The 20,074-nt window shown below is 34.6% G+C and overlaps 2 protein-coding genes across 7 annotated transcripts; both read left to right on the forward strand.

Moving 5' to 3' along the window:
* Positions 1-1,199: 1,199 nt before the first annotated feature.
* Positions 1,200-13,875, forward strand: LOC140786094 (putative MO25-like protein At5g47540). Of its 4 annotated transcripts, none has more exons than XM_073134294.1 (11): positions 1,200-1,523; positions 1,959-2,120; positions 2,356-2,474; positions 2,953-3,027; positions 4,300-4,393; positions 10,897-10,956; positions 11,558-11,626; positions 11,872-11,970; positions 13,119-13,163; positions 13,249-13,351; positions 13,621-13,875. In XM_073134294.1, exons 1-11 carry the CDS (start codon positions 1,404-1,406, stop codon positions 13,677-13,679), a joined length of 1,005 nt encoding a protein of 334 aa, XP_072990395.1. In that variant the 5' UTR covers positions 1,200-1,403; the 3' UTR covers positions 13,680-13,875. The 4 variants fall into 4 exon arrangements, with proteins under 4 accessions (XP_072990395.1, XP_072990396.1, XP_072990397.1 ...); XM_073134295.1 differs by having other exon boundaries at positions 13,624-13,875; XM_073134296.1 differs by having other exon boundaries at positions 13,119-13,154.
* A 3,581-nt stretch (positions 13,876-17,456) lies between these two features.
* Positions 17,457-19,762, forward strand: LOC140785462 (uncharacterized). Of its 3 annotated transcripts, none has more exons than XM_073133286.1 (2): positions 17,457-18,029; positions 18,347-19,762. In XM_073133286.1, the coding sequence occupies exon 2, from the start codon at positions 18,370-18,372 to the stop codon at positions 19,465-19,467; it is 1,098 nt and encodes a 365-aa protein (XP_072989387.1). In that variant the 5' UTR covers positions 17,457-18,029; positions 18,347-18,369; the 3' UTR covers positions 19,468-19,762. The 3 variants fall into 3 exon arrangements, with proteins under 3 accessions (XP_072989387.1, XP_072989386.1, XP_072989388.1); XM_073133285.1 differs by having other exon boundaries at positions 17,457-17,832; XM_073133287.1 differs by having other exon boundaries at positions 17,457-17,805.
* Positions 19,763-20,074: the final 312 nt, after the last annotated feature.

Here is a 20,074-nt window from a genome sequence, read left to right on the forward strand (position 1 = left end):
GGAAAGGATATCTACTGGCTCTACCATAGTTGCTTTTTTAATCGGTAACCAAAATCTCTCATGGACCAAAGTATGATTTCTAACAAATTTATTTTCCTAAATGTTCCACCTCCCAAACTTAATATATATATATATATATATATATATATATATATATATATATATACACACAAAAAAAAATCTATTTTTAACGAGAAAAATATGTTAAACTTTACGTTATAACTTAAGTATTAAACTCATCACTTCTTTTATCTGATATTAAAGTTAATACTAAACTATATCTAAATCTCCTAAATTATAACTCGAAACAGAACCTTTTCAGCATTAAATATTTAAACTCGTCTTGTTCTATTTACATAAAATAAATTTAAAAAAAAAAAAAAAAAACCAATCTGAGACATTGCTAGTTTGCTGAAAAGCTCTTCTTTTACCCCCACCCCAACAAAGCCATCCAAAAAGAGGCAATAATTCAAGCCATCCAACCAACAAAGGTTTTGAGACAGGCCAAGGACCCCATCACCACCCAAATCCTCCGCAGGGATAACGACACCACATCCTTATCGGATAAGGATAGATAGACAACATTACTAGTACTACTACCCAACAAAAAGCCCTCTTTCTTCTTTCTCGATCACAGTGGATAAGAAAAATAAAAGAAGAAGAAGAAGATACATTCTCAAATAACACCTTATATTTTCATTATTTCCTGTCTTCTATTATTCTGTAACCAAACTCTGTTTTTATTTATACGGTAAGGCATAAAATGCATAGACTTTTAGTCATATAAACTATATATTATTTAATCGTAGTTAGTTATTAGGGTGTTGTTTGAAAAGTAAGACGTGCATATTATTTTAGACTAATGTTGAAACTATTAATTTTTTTTATCCAACTTAACTAAAAAATATAATTACCGTAATTTTTTTATTGTTTATTTCGGCGAGGAAATTCTCTCCAATAATTTGTGAAATGATCTTTTGTATTTTCTCTATTATTTTAGATAAAAAAAATGAAAATATTAATTTAAACTACAGAAAGCGTAAAGTAGTTTAATTTTGGACATAAGTAAGCGGCAATTTGTAATTTACCTTATAAATATAATTAAAGGAGAAGGGGTTGATTTCTAAATATTTAAGAGTTAGGCGATCTTTTGCATAATGGCTAAAAATAAATATAGGCGCCTATTTGCAAAACATCCCAAGAGGAAAAAGGAGAGAAAAGGAGAGAAAAGGAGAGGAGGCGTCAAGAAACGGTTGTGGATGGCGACCGTTGCCTTTTGCTCGCGAGCGAGGAGGGAGCAATTAGCTCGCGAAGCCACCGGCGAATCCCAACTCTAAACCTAGCCCTAGTTCTAATCCGGGGTTGCTTCGATCGCTGGAGGCCTCCCGGGGAGGAAGGAGGAGATGAAGGGCCTCTTTAAGTCGAAGCCGAAGACGCCGGCTGAGGTCGTGCGGCAGACGAGGGAGCTACTTGTCTATGTCGATATCAGCTCGAAATCCCGCGAGCCCAAGCGGGAGGAGAAGGTGATCCGATTCCGCTTCTACTGGCGTCGTATTTCTTGGTTTCTTTACGTTTTCCAGTCCAATTATGTCGAACTTTGATCTGGATTCCTTCACTTTTTGGGATTTGATGGGTATTTTTGGCTGACATTGGAATCTTTTGGGTTTTCCGAGTTCGTTTTGTAATTTTCGGTTGGATTCTTGGATTTCTGTAGTATAATGTGCTTGTATAGAGAGGGTTTTCGGAATATTGTGATGTATGGTAACAAAGATATGAACTTGAGGTTTCTAGATTTATGAATTGGCATGGGATATTTGGAGATTTATGGATCCTACATTGTGCTTTATCTGGTGAACTGTAATTAAATATATTCCTACATTGTTCTTTTCTTCTGATGCCTAATATTTTTTTTTTATAAAAATTTCGGCTGCTTCATATCTTGAATTCTAAATATGCAGATGGCCGAATTGTGCAAAAATATCCGGGAGTTGAAATATATTCTTTATGGCAGTGGTGAATCAGAGCCAGTCTCTGAAACTTGTACACAGTTGACCCAAGAGTTTTTTAGAGAGAACACACTACGTCTACTAATTATTTGCCTTCCAAAATTGAACTTAGAGGTAGCTATCTGAATTGTTTGTTTAATTTGACGTTGGTTACTGTATGTCAGTTTACTAATATATGTGAGGTTGGTTTCTTCCTCTTATATATATATATATATATATATATATATATATATTCATCTCAATTATGTGTACTCATTTAGTCTGTTTAGATTTTATATGTATCTGGTATTTATTCATCTATGCTTAACTTGTTAACATGTGCAATACATGGCTTCTTGAGTGAATGCAGACTAGGAAAGATGCTACTCAAGTTGTTGCAAATTTGCAAAGGCAATTCGTCCAGTCGCGGTTAATTGCTTCTGACTATTTGGAAGCAAACAAAGATCTTTTGGATATTTTAGTATCTGGGTAAGATGCAAATTTTATAGCGTCCAAGTGTCATCGGCAATATAGAAATAAGTGTTATTTTCTTTTGAGCACCCAGCTATTGTGTTTATTAGTTTACACCCTGTCTTTTCAATATTTTCTAACACAACTCTTTCCATAAGACACCTTTAGAAATATTTTTTTGGTGATTTGATAAAAATGCAGTTTACACCTTTAGTAAATTATCTAGTGGTCAAAATCGATACCAATTGAAATGGAAACCAAAACTTTGAACCATGCTTGCAGAAATCATATATATAACCCGCACCCTATATATTCTAAAAAACCTCATTCCAAGGTGAAAAGATTCAGAGCAAGTCCTCTGATACATAGTAAGGCTTTTCTCTTTATTACAAGACACTATCTTTTACAGAAAGAAATGGTTTGCAGGACAATTTTCTGTTGAAGATGATTATTCCTTTGTCTAGATATTGCATTAGGTAACATATTGGCTTTGCAGGTATGAGAACATGGACATTGCTTTACATTATGGTGCTATGTTGAGAGAGTGCATCCGTCATCAAAGTATCGCAAGGTAGCAAATGCTGAATCTTATTACCTTTTACTTTAAGTTTGATGCTTTTCAGGTCAAAGTTTATAGTTAACAGTTCTATAGTAGGAGATGTATATTTCTTGTTAGTATAATAATATATCTTGCCAAAGGACACCAAATATATTGTAGCAATTTCTCATAATTGTCTGCTACTCTGCTTACTTTTTTCTTTATTGAGAAATAGTAGAGGTTTTCTTTGGCTGAGTGTCAATTCTTCTGTAGATAATGCATTAAATTTATTTGTAATTTTGTATAACACAAGTTATTTTTGGACGAACTCATGAAGTTCCCTCTTTTCTTTGGGAAGCTAGCATTTATAGTTTTATACAAATGGGTGGCTATGCTGTTTCAAGCACAATTGAGTGGCTTTTACTACTACAATGCATACTAAATATGAACCAAATGTTTAATTTCTTTGTACTGTAAATATTTCCAATAGTTGTAATTACAAATGTGTTCACAAGAAGTGCATAACTAATATCATCCATCAATACTCATGTGATCTCCTGGCTCTCGTTGGGATTTACTGATGCTGATTTGTTATTGCCTTATAGGACTTGTGGTCCATTATAGTACATCTCTAAATGCATATTAATTGGGATGAAAGGACTTACTCTTCCTAGATTCAGTGGGGAGAAGAAAATTCAGCATAGGTCGGATGCTTGCAAACAATCTGCTGAATGAAAGAGATGTTCATCTGTAGCACATTTGTGCTGAAAAAATAGTTTGAGCGGTAGGAGGAAGAGCAAGTTAATACAGTAAAAAGATGATATGTTGTTCAAATGGCCAAAGAGTTCTTCATGATCTGTCTAATCACAGTTGCTTACTTTTAAGCTCAGTGATCCCAAGTTCTTCATGGTCTGCACAGGGCAAGATGTACAGTAGCCCCAGTTGTGGGAGCTGCTCTCTCTGTCTCTCCCCTTTTAGATTTATGGAGAGAGAGAATGTGGACAGAGGGAGGTAGTGCATGGGGAGCAGCAATGTGTCCTTTACTTGCTGCCTCACAGCAATCAATGCAACTCTAGACTGTGTGTGTTTGTGTGCTTCCAATTTGCCTCATTGTCGCACAGCAACTGTGTTGGGTACTGAGACAACTTTAGCATGCATGCCATGATTCTTTCCCTACATGCAGTGATTCTTCAACTGTTGAGCAGTATACATTACATATGCCTATATTTGGATTATTAGACAGTCAAAAACTTGTCTTTTAGTGAACTTCTTGTTCATTTTGTTCAGTTAGTTGTTCACTTACAGGTATATTTTGGAGTCAGAGCACATGAAGAAGTTCTTTGTGTTTATACAACTTCCAAATTTTGACATAGCATCAGATGCCTTTGCAACTTTCAAGGTTAAATCATTCTTGTCTTTTATTTCCTCTTCAACACTGGAAAAATTGAGTCTGTCTTTTGTTCATGGATTTTGTCTTTAATAAGTTATTATAGTTACCTTTTCATGTTTTTGTAACCCAGCATTTTAGTCTTTATTTATTGTTCTTGCGTATGTGAATACTAAACATGTTCCACTATATAATAAGGACAATCATTTGTACATTATGGGTTCTCAAGTGACGGTATTGACTGGTCAACCTGTAATATTGCTGGAAGTGGTAGTGCTACATGAGTCACTGCCAATCCAGTGTGGGAATTAGAAGGGGAACGACACTGATCTTTACTGATAGCATACGCCACGGGACAGACAGGATAGTGGATTAATTTGGAATCGTGTGAAGGGATATTTGAGGGGGGCAAAGCTAATGTTTAATAAAGAAAATGGGGAACTTATGAGAGGTAGAGTCCTTTCAGATCCTTTGGGCATCAAATTGTGCAACTGGATTTAGGAAATATATAAACTAATTAAATTTAGAATTTTAGGTTCTAGAGAAATTGAACAAATGATATCAATTTTCATCTTGCTCAGTCTTTATTCTTTAAAATTCTTGGATGGTTGCCATATTTAATTGCTTGGTTTTCAGACATACTCCATTAAAAGTTGACATTTGAGTGATATATAATTAAACATATTCATGTTTTGGTTTTCAACCTTTCTTGGATGGGTTCTATAATTAATCATATTTGGCAGATTGGGCGATCAGGCTATGGTTGGATGGTATATCTTATATGTTTTCAGACACATGGACTTCCTATTTTGGTTTCTTTTATATATTAGTGCACTTATCAAAACTTCCCTTAGACAACCCTCTGCTATTGTGGACTGAATTCACAAATATTCTTGGAGACTGGCAGGTCTAAAGCAATCTAAATTGTGCGATACCCACATTCAGATCATTGAATCTTGGAGGCAATACTTGCTTCTTTTCGTGCATGGAGATGTAAATAACTGTCTTAGAATGTGCGTTTAGCCACATGCTACAAGCCATGCTGCAAGTAGAGTAGATGGTATATAACTTCTATTGGGTGGATCACTAGACCTTGCAAGTTGCAAGCTCCAGACAACTCCATGCCAGTTCCAACAATGTCAGATAGTACATTGACCTAAATAGGCAATTTATAATGGTGAGGATGATTTAGGACTGTCCTAGACTATTAGATATGTCAGAAGCTGACTAGCATGTGCATTATCTATACATATTGTCTCTAAATTTGTCTTTGTTCTAAATATTGCAAAGTTGATGTTTGTTGTTCAAATATGTTATCTTTCATCTTCTTTCATATTGCTCTATTCTAATATGGTAGACCGGTAGTCAGTGGCAATACTTTTTATGCTATTTACTCGTTAATATTAACCCACAAGCTACTCTAAAATCTTAAGTTGTTAGGGAATAATAGTTTTATATTTTCTATTCTAACATCCCCCATGTTAATTCACTAACTACACTAAAATTTTAAGTTGTTAGAGAATGTTATATTTTATGATATAACACTCTTCACTTTTGGGCCTGAGATTTTTGATAGACCTAAGTAGTAGATTTGAATTAAATGGTGCAGGTTTTATATTTTAAATAATAGATGTGCTTGATGGGATTCCAATTCGGAATCTTTGCTCTGATGCTATGTTAATTCATCCAAGATTTCAAATATCGAGATCAAAATAGAGATCGACCGCTCAAAAAATCAATACATATTCAACTGTATTAACAGTATCGGCTGTTTCGGTCCATTGTATCAGCTTTTCAGTATCAAGTTATTTTTTATTATATAAAATTCTAAATATTATTTTAAAATACAAGAAAATCTTAAAAAATAGAACAATATAAATTACTCATGTATAAATTTTAATTTAAAATAAAATACTCATATAATATCTCTCACACTCTCTCTTTCCTTTCTCAATAGATAAAAAAATCCTCTCCTCTCTCCTACTTACCCCCTTCTTCTCACACAAATAAAATATATTGTTTCTCTCCCATTCACTCTCTCTTACCGTTTTTCTCCCTATCTCTCCACCCAATATTTTCCTCTTTCGTACTTTCCCACTCATCTCTATCTCTCTCTTTCTTCCTCCCTCTCTCTCACCCTTAGTAACAAAGAGAGAGAGAGGAAATATGCATAAAAAGAGAGGCTAGAGAGAGAGTAGATAAAGGGGTCTGGGAGAGAAAGATAGGGTGGGGATTTAGAGAGAGAGAGAGAGGAAAGCAAAAATATTTCATACCCGAGGTTGTTGAAGTCAAGGGATTTAGTGGAAGAGCTTGTCGAATGTCACAGATTTGGCTTGGAGACATCAATTATTTGATATCCACGAGTTGGATATGGGTCGTATCATGGTTTCCAATTTCGGTCGATCCCGAGTGGGATCAGCCCTAGCCGATCCCGATCCTAGCCGAACCAGCCAGTTGGGATCGGCCGAAACCAGCCGTTTCGGCCGAAACGGGTGGGAATAGGTCGGATCCGACCCGGGGGACATCAATTAGACATCAATAATTGATGTCCCCCCCCCCCCCCTCTACCCCAACCTGTCTCTCTCTCCCTTTTCTCTCTCTCTCTCTCTCTCTCTCTCTCTCTCTCTCTTTTCTTTCTTTCTCTTTTTCTCTTTTCTTTCTTTCTCTCTTTTTCACCGGCGACTGAGTAGATCTCCGGTGACCTCAACCTCCGGCAACGTTCTCCGACGAAGATTCGACGACCTTGATCTCCAGTAACCTTGGGTGAGTTTTTTTTTCAGTTTTTATTTTATTTTTTCATTGTGTAGTCTTTTTGCAGAAACAACAACACCAAAGTGATGGTAGCAAAGAAGAAGTGGTGTTGTTGCTTATGCGCTTATCTTTTTCCACAGACTGCAGCGAGAAGAAGACTATTAGGCTCCGGTGTTTCGCCTCATAAATTTTAAATTATTTTATATTTTATTTTAATTTTTGTTTATGTTTTTTAGTTGCAGAGTTAAAATATCAATGACTCCAAAAGAGAAGTCATATGATACCGACATTGAGTGGCAATATTGTAGCACTATTGGGCAAGATAAAAGACGTGTTAAATGCAACTAATGTGGAAAGAAAATGAGTGGTGGTGTCAGCCGTTTGAAAGAACATTTAGCTGGAAGATAAAAAAAAATGTAGCAGCTTGCACTCAAGTGTCCTTGGAAGTTAGAAAGCAGATGTTGGCTTATTTAATTGACAAGAAGGATAAACAATCTACACAACAAAGAGAGTCAATGGTTCGTGAAGAATTGATACATAATCTTGTACACATTGATGATGATAGTAGTGAGCAAAATGAGGAGGATGAGGAGAGACATATGAGGGCAATGAAAAAGAACAGAAATATGTATAGAGATGAAGAAGAGATGAGAAACACTGGTGGTAACTTTTAGAGATCTAGATCAGTTAATATATGAAGAGAGAGAGAATATGAGAGCAGCAATTCTACCCATAGGACTCCTGGTGTTACACAGAGGTCTGGAAATATTGGACCAAAGGATACATATCTTCAAGAAAAAAAGGGTCGTACACAGACTTCCATCAAGACAGCTCTCAAAAGAATTAAAAATGCAAAGAAACACATTGGTAGGGCTATCTCTACATTTTTCTTTAACAATCATATTCCTTTCAATGTAGCTGATAGTCCTTACTATCACACTATAGTGGATGCTATACAATCAGTAAGGTCTGATGTTCCGCTTCCTAGTTCAAATGATATTGCTACTAAATATCTTGACTCAGAGATATATGAACTTCATACTTACATTGAGATATTTAAACAGTATTGGGATGAATTTGGTTGTACACTGATGTGTGATGGTTGGAGTACACAAAACAAAAGAAATATAATTAATTTCTTAGTGTACTTTGGCATGGGGACAATATTTTTGAAGTCTGTGGATGCTACTACTCATTTCAAAAATACAGATTATATTTGTCAGTTGATGGATGAGGTGGTATAAAAAATCGATGAAAAAAGAGTAATCCAAGTGGTTACTGATAATGGGGCAAATTATAAAGTTGCTGGAAATTTATTGATGATAAAAACATCTCATTTATATTGGACGCCATGTGCTGCACATTGTATTGATCTAATATTAGAAGATATTGCAAAAGAGCATGAAATTGACATGGTTATACATGAAGGTCAGAGGTTAACAAATTTTATATATAACCATGGTTGAGTTCTTAATTTACTTAGGCAGATGACCGGTGGTAGGGAGATGATCAGACCAGGCGTCACTAGATTTGTCACTCACTTTTTAGCCTTGGAGAGCATCATGCGCTACAAGGATGATACTATGCAGATATTTACATCACATGAGTAGTCTATAAAAATTAAGAATATGAAACCTAAAAATAAATCTTTAGGTGAAACTTTAAAAAATATGACTCTTGGAAATATATTTTGGGATAATATTACAATTGCCACCGCAGTATTTGAGTCTCTTGTCAAAGTATTAAGACTTGTAGACAGTGATGACAAGTCTAAGATATGTTTCTTATATGAGGCAATAGGCATAGTAAAAGAATCAATAAAAAAAAATGAGCCAAAGTTATAGGAAGTGGAGGAAGATGATTTGATTTTAAATGGAACAAACAACTACATAGAGATATACACGCTGCTGGTAGGCATGCTTTTAAGTTTTAATTTACTAATTTTTTTTTATTTATGATTTAAAAACTTGAATGCTTACAAATTTTAAATTTCTACAGGGTATTTTCTTAATCTAAGATTTCAATTCTCTAAAAATGTCAATAATAATAGTGAAGTTTTGTTGGGGGTTAGGAAGGTAATCAGCAAGCTTGAACCTGATATTCATAAACAAATCATTTGCGATAAAGAAGTGAGTTATGATTCAATTAAATAATTTTATTATTATTTGTTTTAAGTTTTAACTTTCAATATAATCAGTATGCAATAAGCCAATAATATATTTATGATTTCAAATTGAGAGATATAGATTGAGAGCTGGGCAATTCAGTACTGCTAAAGTTGCTGCAGCTATATCTCATAACACTCCAGCTGAATGATAGTCTATCTATGGATGGGAGGAAGCACCAAATTTGACGCCAATAGCAAAGAAGATTTTAAGTCAAACTATGTCTTCATCACAGTGTGAAAGAAATTGGATTACTTTCTCCTTAATCCACACAAGAACACGCAACCGATTGACAATGGAAAGATTGGAAAAGTTAGTTTTTTGTCATTATAATATGAGATTGGGGGAGAGAAATTTAAGAAGAAAGGGAGAAAATGAACAACTGATTGATTTAAATCATGTTTTTTATGAAGAAGACCCCTTGACTCCATGGATCAGAGAAATGGATGACAGGTTATTAGATGACAGAGATAATCCATGGTTAGATGAGATATTGGGAGAGACCACGACGAGGGTAGAGGCTGGTACGAGTCGTTCAGCAGCGAGAGATAGTATACTTACCAGTACTAGTCATAGTCTTGATGATACTTATGATGGTGAGATCGTTCCATCTAACATTTGTTGAGGAAAGTCAAGGAGGCATAAGAATTAAAGACAAAGAAACTGAGGATGTATATACATATCAGCGACGTCGTCATGAGAATGTTGTTTCCTATGATTATGGTACATCGAGTATTTATTATTTGGAGTCATCACAAGATTCATATGCTAGTTATTATCCTCAGTATACTCAGTATTCTCAGGCATAGGATCCAAATGCTAGTTATTATCCTTCTTAGACGCAAGTTACACAACAAGATCCATATAATATGACTAGTATGATAGAATCACTTTTTGAAGCATCAGGTCCCAAACATCAATATTTATAAACTTATGGTGATTATGATGATGAAGACTATAAAAATTATGAGAACCAGCTCGGTATTCATTAAAATTTTAAATTTTGAGTAAGTTAATACATTTTTTAGTTTTTAGACTTCATATGTGAGTAATTTTTATTTTCTTATTTTTCTGTCATTTTTCCTGCATTTTTCTGTATTTTTAAATAATATTTAGAATTTTATATAATTAAAAAAATAGTCCGATCCAATATGTATCGTTTTTCTAGACGGCCGATACCGATCCCGATCTGGATACTATGAACCTTGGGTCGGATCCCTCATCAATGCTACCCAATTAACTTTAAAAGACTTATATCAGATCATTTCACACAATATCATATCGAAAACTAGACACTAGACTAGTATCGAGTTGGGATGCCATCACAGCCAATCCCCAATTGTTTTGGCTGATCAGTCTCAGGATTGACCAAAACTGAAATCCTCAAATTCATCAAATACTCTAAAAACTTAAGTTCTTAGAAAACAATGATTCTTATATTTATGTTTTAACAGTTAGTGTCAATTCCTTGTAGTTCTAATGGTGGCAAATTGTTTCTATATCAATAGCACATCGTATGGAAGAATTACTTTTCTATCATCACTTGGTGCATTCTCTAATTAATGCATGTGGTAACAACAATGTGTTACTCTATAACAGGAACTCTTGACCAGGCATAAATCAACTGTAACTGAATTTCTTTCTAAAAACTATGACTGGGTAAGTGGTTTCTTCTTCTTTTTTCCTTTTGTGAGATTTATACCTTCTTTTTGTTTTATATGAAATTATTCATATAGTGCAAATTCTGTGATGAACAAGAAAATCTTTCATTGTCCAATAAGTTTCTTTTAGTTACTTTGATTGGAATTTTCAGAATGTTATTGAGTTGCTATGAGGAAACGTTTTACATTCTTCAACAAATTTCTACATATTGAGCATAGAAATGGTCCTGAACTATTCCTGGATGAAGTATTCCTCGATAGACGATCCAACTAATTTTGAAGGATTAAATTGTTGATGTTTACTCTATATAGAATAATCTGATAATAATGATCTAGTAAAAGCTTTTGCATCCATCGTCGTTTGATTTTAATCTTATGAATGAATATTGAAGAGTACTCAATAATACAGAGCCTTTATATATCACTGTAAATATTAAGGATATTCTTCAGATACCATGAAGCTTGTAGGCATTTATAATATTCATTGTTTTGTAAAGTTAAGCAGGAATTCTAAAATGCTGGTCTTCTTTCTAGTCTCCTTTTTTTCTCTGGCATGATACAATCAGATTCATAATTTTCTAGCTATTTTGTCTCTCCAGTTTTTTGCAGAATTTAACTTGAAGCTTCTATCTTCTGACAACTACATAACAAGAAGGCAAGCTATCAAGGTATAATTCATTGGGCACTTGAGATTTTAATTCTTCTCCAATGCCGAATTACAACGTTGAATAAATAGGAACTTATGCTTTGGTATATCGTATTCATGTAAAGGCCTATTAAACTAATCTCTAATCATTCTATTGCAAATGTCTCAAGGGGAAGACATGGTGTTTAGCCAAATTAGTTCATGATTCTCATTTATAACTCTGAATATCTTAGAAATCTGTCTCGTCTCTTTGATTTTTCGTTACAGCTTTTGGGAGACATGCTACTGGATAGATCAAATTCTGCAGTTATGGTGCGATATGTTAGTTTGAAGGACAATCTTATGATCCTGATGAATCTTCTTCGGGTATGTTGTACCCTGTTTATTATATGTTCAACCAAATTGGATACTGTGTTGGTTGCTTGTAGTTTTGATAACTGAAATAGTTTCATTTTGCAACATATTTGTTATCTACCTTTTGACAGATAGATAATAGAGGAAATAGCATTATGTTAATTAGTTTCAGGCTTTCAGCAGCTTAAGAAGGGAACAGAAATTGAAATACTGTGCAAGTGCCTTGGGTTATAGCACCATTGGTATTGGCTTCAAAATCCAAAAAGGATTGAAGCCAGAAGGATGATTCTCTGGCTTAGCTCTTACTGATGAGTGGAAATAATCTTGTACTGTAAAATTTTGATTTCCTATTGCTGAAGCTTCCATCACAGAATGAAGATTCTCACCCAGGAAGTTTGGATAGTTCACCTTAGAACACTGGTCCTTTGCAATAGAATATAAGCACCATAGTAGGATGTAGCTTCTATTAAAAAAAAAAAAGATAGGTGGAAGATGTTATCTACAGGGCGGCAGTTGGTGTGACCATAAGGCTTGCCCCTTTCCAATTAGGTCATGGGTTCAAATCTTGCAAAAGCATTTTCCTCAGAAAGGATTGCAAGGCTGTATATGTCTCTCTGCATACTCTGCGTAGGTGACACCCGCTTTATTAGGTAAAATATGCCACGTCTTGTAAAAGCATCCTTCTCAGAAAAGAAGGCAAGGGTCTATAGTCTCCCTGCAGACCCTGCCTTGGTGGGAACCTCGTACCACTACCCCCTCTTGTTAGGTAAAAAATTCATCATTTGCAAACCCATGTAATTGATTAAAGATGATAGATACCTAGCTAAAAAGTACCTCCTTTAAAGTGTAATTGATTAAAAAGCCTTTGTTATTGCTTCCGAAACAAAAAATTTCTTGAAAGATTGGTGGGCAGAGGAATATATGAAGTCATAGGGAAATGAGAGTAAGGGATGCATCAAAGCCATTAAAATATTGTTTATATTTTAATACTAGGTTTTAAGAACACATTTCACATTCTTGCTTAGGAACCCCAATTTATATTAACCCAGCCTTGCATGCCACTAAATATGCATGGACATCTAATGCACTTCCATTTCATGTTACATCTCAGAGATATATAACATTATAGCTGATACTCTTTTTCTTTTCTTCTTTTACAGGAGTCAAGCAAGAACATTCAAGTAGATGCTTTCCATGTATTCAAGGCATCATTCACAATTGCTTCACTTTTGCTATGTATTATAGTTTGTCTGCCTAAATCATAACTCTACTTCTCTTCAAATATTTCAGTTGTTTGCTGCTAATCAAAATAAACCACCTGAGATTGTAAGCATACTACTGACAAACAAAAGCAAGCTTCTGCGGTTTTTAACTGGCTTCCAGATAGATAAAGGTAATTTTTGCTATAATTAGACCCTTTTGAATTTCGATCTTTCCTATTGAAATAATGGAAATTTCAGGGACCTATATTCTTTTTACACATATTCTGTATGTATGCTCTCTATTCTCTATTTGCAAGTTCTTTCATGTATTACTTGCTGTTTTATTAGCTTTACTTTCACGAGTTTCCATGGAGTACTCTTGTGGAAAAGATATTTATTCTCTGATTTAACTCCCACTAAATTTGTAACTCATCAAGGTGCATGTTTCTTTTTGTTCCAGAAGACGAACAGTTTGAAGCAGACAAAATTCAAGTGGTCAAAGAGATTTCAGCTCTTTAGGAACCATAGCTCGAGTTGGTATCACTAATATTTCGCTATTTAAGTGTAAATACAGAAGTATGAATTATACTGGTTCCAGAGGTTCTCTCATATGCTCGTAGCGATATGCCAGTGGATGTATATCTACTAAAAGAACTAATTTGGGACATAAATCATATGGAAGATTTTGTTTTAATAAAATGTAATATTGTGTTTCTCTAGTGTGTTCATAACCAATGGATCCATCTTATTTCTATTATAAAAGTTTGTTAGAGAAAATCTAAACTCTAAGAGCTTGAGTTCAAGAGTTTCATCACTACTGATTTCATGTCATATTTCCATAAATTATCAATGTGTTATAATTTGGAAGGAGAGCTTTTGGGAGCATTAGGGCCTCTGCTAAACTTACATGGTGAAACTTGTCTCAGGTAACTAGCATATGGTGGTTCCTACATGAGTTTAATATTCATTTTCTTGTTCTATTGTTTGTTCCTTGTCAACATGATGAAAGAATTAGGTAGAAAGATTAAAAAAATGTCAAATATAATCTTCTTATGAATGCAAGCAGAGAAAATGACTTGGAAGTGACATAGAAAAAATGATACTGCTGTTGATTTCAATCATCTATGTAAGTATTTCAACCCCATCCTACTAGCTCGAAATATAGATTTTGAGTCTTATACATTGTACATCAATTAAAAGTCGATGCAGAGATGCAGTTGTAGCATTAGAATGGATGATGGGACAAGATAAAGACCAGTAACTGTTCAATGGAACTTACACTTTAGAGTTTGACTTTTTCAATGAAGGGGGCCATTTGACTTCATGCATTTTTTTTTAAAAAAAAGTGATTTTTAACGAGAAAAAAAGAAGAAGAAGAAGAGTATAACTTTTTTTTGTTTATATTATTGAAATGCATGAAACCCAAAGGGCTCCGAGCTTCCTTTGAATTAGAACACTCTAGTTCTTCCAAATTCAAACATGGAGGAGAAATGTTAGCAGATTAAAGATATGCTAAATTTCTTAAGGTCATATGCAACAAGATTGTGATTCTCGAATAACTTAATAGAGGTGATTCAACCATCTAGATGGCAACGATGTCTCTCCATATCTTCTACGCTGATGATGTATGTGCTTACCGAGTTAGTGAAGCAAAGTGTACAATTAGTCAAAATTCACGTCTAGAAACTTTATCTTTATACGTTGGTTTATTCTTCTTGATAGAATTTATCTCTCATTATAGCTTAGCAACAGGACTCATATAAATGAGATTTCTCCTCCTCAATCAAAGGCGTAGAGCAAGGAAAAAGGACGACAAGGTTAATTAATTTTATACAAAGTATAGATTTCAATTTTTATATATATTTTTTAACACATACAATATATAGAAGATATCACTTAGTCTAATAATAAATCTCCACATTTATGAGAGCTTCATGCACTGGAACACCTTTTACTCATATATCTCTGATGATATTTAACTTTTGGTTTTATTTTTCTACACAAGAACTTGCTTTGCTTATGCTTTGAGAGTATATATATGATTAAGTGGATATTGGCAGGCTTCTAGATGAAGGGAAGTGCTCTAATTTGTTGCTAGTGGCATTTTTAATTGATGCAACCTTATAGAATAAATTAACCAAGAAAATATTTCAAGATCTCCAGGTCCAAGAGGGACCATGCATGGATTACTTGAAAAGAAGAGATTCAACCATCCATCTAGATGGCAGTGATGTTTCCCAGATGTTCTATACTAGTGATGTGTGTTATTACCTAGTTCAGGACCAATTTGGTCAGCTAGTCAATATCATGATTCATGAGTCATCAAATGGCATCTTTAATCCTGAATTATTTTTCTTGAACTCATGGAATATAAATCTTTGACTCATTCAAGGTCTTGTCTTTGAAGTTGTAGATCCTTGAATTGTTGCCAATTTTAGATAAGCCTTCTCATTTATATTTCTCTCTATACTAAATCTTTTGATTTATGTAAAATCTCTAAATATCTTATTTTGTAGTTATTCGTGATCGTCACGCGATAAATGTTAGATACTCTAAGACCTATTTTACTCTCTTTTTTAAAATAAATTAAGAATAAGATAGTCATTTGACGGAGGTATTTAAAAATTAGTAACAATTCAAGGAGTTTAAATATAATCAATGCTTTAACTTATAAAAAAAAAAGCATAAGATTTAGAACTTATTTATTTGGCACTGTTTCTTAAAACAGTGGGAAGAAAGTGAGAGAATCTTACAGATATAGTGTATCATCATCTATCAGTGAAGCAAGAATTATTATCAAGAAGAAATAAATTAAGGAGAAGTGAAGAACACCTTCTTAGAAAGCATGAGTGTTACTACTCTCCAAGACAAATGTAAGAATTAAGCAAAAGAGAAGGAGACAAGTAGATAGACACCAACTAGTGAATTGACCAAAAATTATCCACAGTTGAAGAGCATCTCATCTAGTCACCATATCTGAATCAAAAATATATCAACCTCTGAAAGAAATAGTACTAGTAAACATAAACTACATTGCATAATCCAACACATTCATGCATATTATTCACAACTACTTTGTATTTAGGAGAGGTTTTGTTAATCCTTTTATCCATGGCCAAGACCAACAAATCAAGGTTTTAAGTGCTGATAGGAAGACACCACCTAAGAGGAGTTCTTCCAGTTCCACCTTTCCACTAGGTCTAATTATTAGTTCTCTAATTAGATATCTAATGATGATCCTATGAACAGTGTTTTATTCTTTTAGGTAGAATATCCCTTGGGAATCTGACAGTCCAACTTAAAAGATATCAAGATATATGTGTTTCTTTTTATTGATTCATAGATTTACATTCTAGGTTATGTGATAATCTGACAGCAACAAGTGAAAACCACCATAGTAATAAAATGCTAATCTTGAGAGTGGTTTGCTCTCTTATGGGATAAGTATATATAGAACTCCTAAACTATTGCTGACCTGATCTCCTGAATGGATTATTGTGTTCTTTAGTATTTAGTTTAATTTTTTTGCTAAGGAAATCTTAATTGGATAATTGAATTTATATGTTCATATATTATTTTTTAATAAAATAATTTAATGAATAGCTGTGTTTTTGTGTTACCCTTCTCCCGATTAGGCTTAAATTCACTTTATTGCATTATAATTAGTATCAAGCTAAACCTGTTAATTTTTTAATCATATTTAATCGACCTACGTGTCGAATTTATAAATGCCCATAAGAAATAAAATTGTGGATAATTGGATAAAAATTTTCAACACATTTAAAATACTATTAACTAGATGTTATACAATAAAAGTATGATAAAAATATATATATTTATATATGTTTAATATATTTATCATATCTTTATTATCTTAAATCCAATTGGCATTATTTTTTGTGTTAAAAAGTTTATTTAATTATTTATAACTTTGTATTCAATGAGTATCTCTAAATTTGATTTATAGATTAGTTAAGTATGATAAGAATATATAATAATTTCATTTTAAATATAACTATAAAGAGATAATAGTAACGCAAATAAAATTATAGACGAGCGAAATAAATTTAAGCCTAAAATTTAGTTTCCAAAAATAAAAATGTTTGAGCAACAATCCATGAGGCTAGATATAATTGTTTCAAAAGATTATATGAAAATAGGTAAATTCCAGATTTAAGTGTAATAAACCCTTTTTTCCCCCATTTCTCATGGTATCCATTCTTTTGTTTAATGCCTAATGATATATTTACTATTAAAAGATTAAGCTTTTATTTGACACATTATGAAATTATTGATGGACAGTTGGTTGTTCTTCCAGTCAGTCAAAACGCACACTCTCTATCGTCCCAAGTGGAAACTTGGAAAAGTTTCCAAACTATAAAGCAAAGTATTAATCTATGGAGAAAGATGTGCGAAACTTTCAGGTTACACTCAGAAGCCACCATTATCGCCGTTTCCGGATTACTCCTGAAGATAATTTTTAACAAAAAGCTGCTTCCTTTGTCGAGATCTTCACAAGAAAAGAGGCTCAAAGATTGGGTCTTTGGATCACGCCGCCTCCAAAAGATGTCGGTTTTCCGGACATTTATGCTGAAATCCTTTTGACTTTTGGTGAAAGGCGAGCGACCCAATTCGAGCTTTCACCGTAATCTTCCCCTTTTTTCAATCAAGGGTCGGTGGTTTTTTTACTTGGTTTGTTGTTAGCTTCCAGTTGGCCTTCTTTTGTTTGAGTTTTGTACGTAAGTTCTTGGTTCTTTGACTTCCTTTACGGTGGTGGGATTTGGGTTTCCTGGAGTTGCGGGAGTTGTGTTTCTTGGCTTCTGGGTGGTTGGAAGTTCTTCGTCTTTGAGCTTTGGCTCCTTGTCCGAGGTACCAAAATTGGATTTTTTTTTTTTTTTTCCTTCAGCGTTTCGGTGTTCTCATGATTTTAATAGCCTAGGGTTTGCTTGGCGTTGTTTGTTCTAGCTTCTCGTACTAATCTTTATCCTCTCTCATCTGTTGGCATTCTTCTAGTTGTCTGAGCTTTGTTGTACTCCTCCGAGGTATAAAAACTGGATTTTGCTTCAGGTTTACCGGATGTTTTAGCTTGTGAGAGTTGGATTTCAATCCAAGTTGTAGTGTTTGTTCTCCAATCATTCTAATCTCTACTTTTGAGCTAAATCTTCCATATTTTTGGTATTATATAGGTCTTTTGCTCCTTGTCCGTTTCATGGAGTTCTCCAATTCCCAATCTTCCATGGCCGAGCCTGCAAAGCTTAGCAACAAAATCCCAGAAGGATTCATCGGCTATCTTGATGTGTTCATCCACCAAGCCCGCGGCATTCACAACATCTGCATCTATCACAAGCAAGATGTGTATGCGAAGCTCTGTCTCACCAGTGACCCCGAAGCCGCCGTCTCGACCCAAATCATCAATTGTGCTGGGAGGAACCCGGTGTTCAACGAGAATCTCCGCCTCAACGTTCGAACCCTCGACTCGTCCCTCAGATGCGAGATATGGATGCTCAGTAGGGTGAAGAACTACCTTGGGGACCAGCTGCTTGGACTTAGTCTCGTGCCACTGCCGGACGTCGTGGTCGCCAGCGGGAACAAGTTGGCGCTGGAATACTCCCTCTCATCGAATGATCTTTTCCACTCTCCGGCCGGTTTCGTTCAGCTGTCCTTGTCCTATGTGGGTTTGTTGCCAGCCGTACCTATGGCCCCTACGAATGCTATGCCAGATTTGGAGAATGAGAATGAGGATTCAATTCCTACTGTGTATGAGAAGATTGAATTCCCTGATTTGAAAATAGACAATGAGAATCAGCTCATGGTTTCCGAGTATTTCCGGATACCATGCACCAGAATGGATACCCACTGCTCACAGAGCCTGATCACTATGGAGAATGATAGCTGCCCTGATGATAATGATGATGCAGGAGTTCATGTCATCGATTGCTTGTCGAAAGAAAATGGAATTGATGCTGTTGAAGGTTTAGGAAATGAGACTCCTTTGAGTAGTGCTCCAATTACAGACACTCCAATTGCAGCATCTCCAGGCCAAACAGATAAAAGCCCAGTAGTCGCGGAGAGTGCGATCATCAAACCTCTTGTCGGCGTCGACATCATCAAATCAGAGGAGATTGTTGATATGTACATGAAGAGCATGCAGCAGTTTACAGTCTCTCTCACGAAAATGAAACTTCCTATGGATAGTGAGAAGGGATACACAACTACTGAGAATGTCAATTCGAGTTCTCAGAAGAAGCTGCAGCTGTCGAAGGAGAGTAGCCCTAGAGTTTTCTATGGAAGCAGGGCATTCTTCTAAATTTATCAGCTGCATTTACTTGGTAGAGGATGGCTTGTGTTGATCCTGATCATGATCTTGCTCCTATCACTTCTTTTACTACATGTATCTAAATACTGAGTTGTAAATATTATCCACATCAACTTATGAATCTTTATCTCATGGAATTGCACTTCCAATTTCAATCTCTCTTTTGATTTTTTGATGAGAGGGTATTTGAGTATTCCACATACCAGCTATTGTATGTCTGGCTGTTGCATGACTTTGCTTTAATGAACTCTCATGATATATACAATATCTTTTGTTTCTTTGTTAATGATGTTGTCCTGCATTTCATTTTAGATATGCATTAGCTTTGTCATGTTGCTAACTGGTCAGGAAAAGCTTGTCAATTCTTTCAGGATATTTAGGATTATAAGACTGTCAATTATCCCTCTCAGGTGATAGACTATAATAAGAATTTTAGAGGAGACAGGAAAATTTTCATGGTCATCTTGCTTGATGATTTGGGTGAGTTTCTTCCAGTGGGGGAATTCAAATTCATTGTTAAGAGTTGCAGAGTCGAACAGTTTGTTATTTGTTGTTGTTTTGTATCCATTGCAATTTCCTATATGTTTGTTTACATTAT

The sequence above is a fragment of the Typha latifolia genome, chromosome 4, assembly GCF_019914945.1.
Source record: "Typha latifolia isolate L0001 chromosome 4, TyphaL0001v2, whole genome shotgun sequence".
NCBI lineage: Eukaryota > Viridiplantae > Streptophyta > Magnoliopsida > Poales > Typhaceae > Typha > Typha latifolia.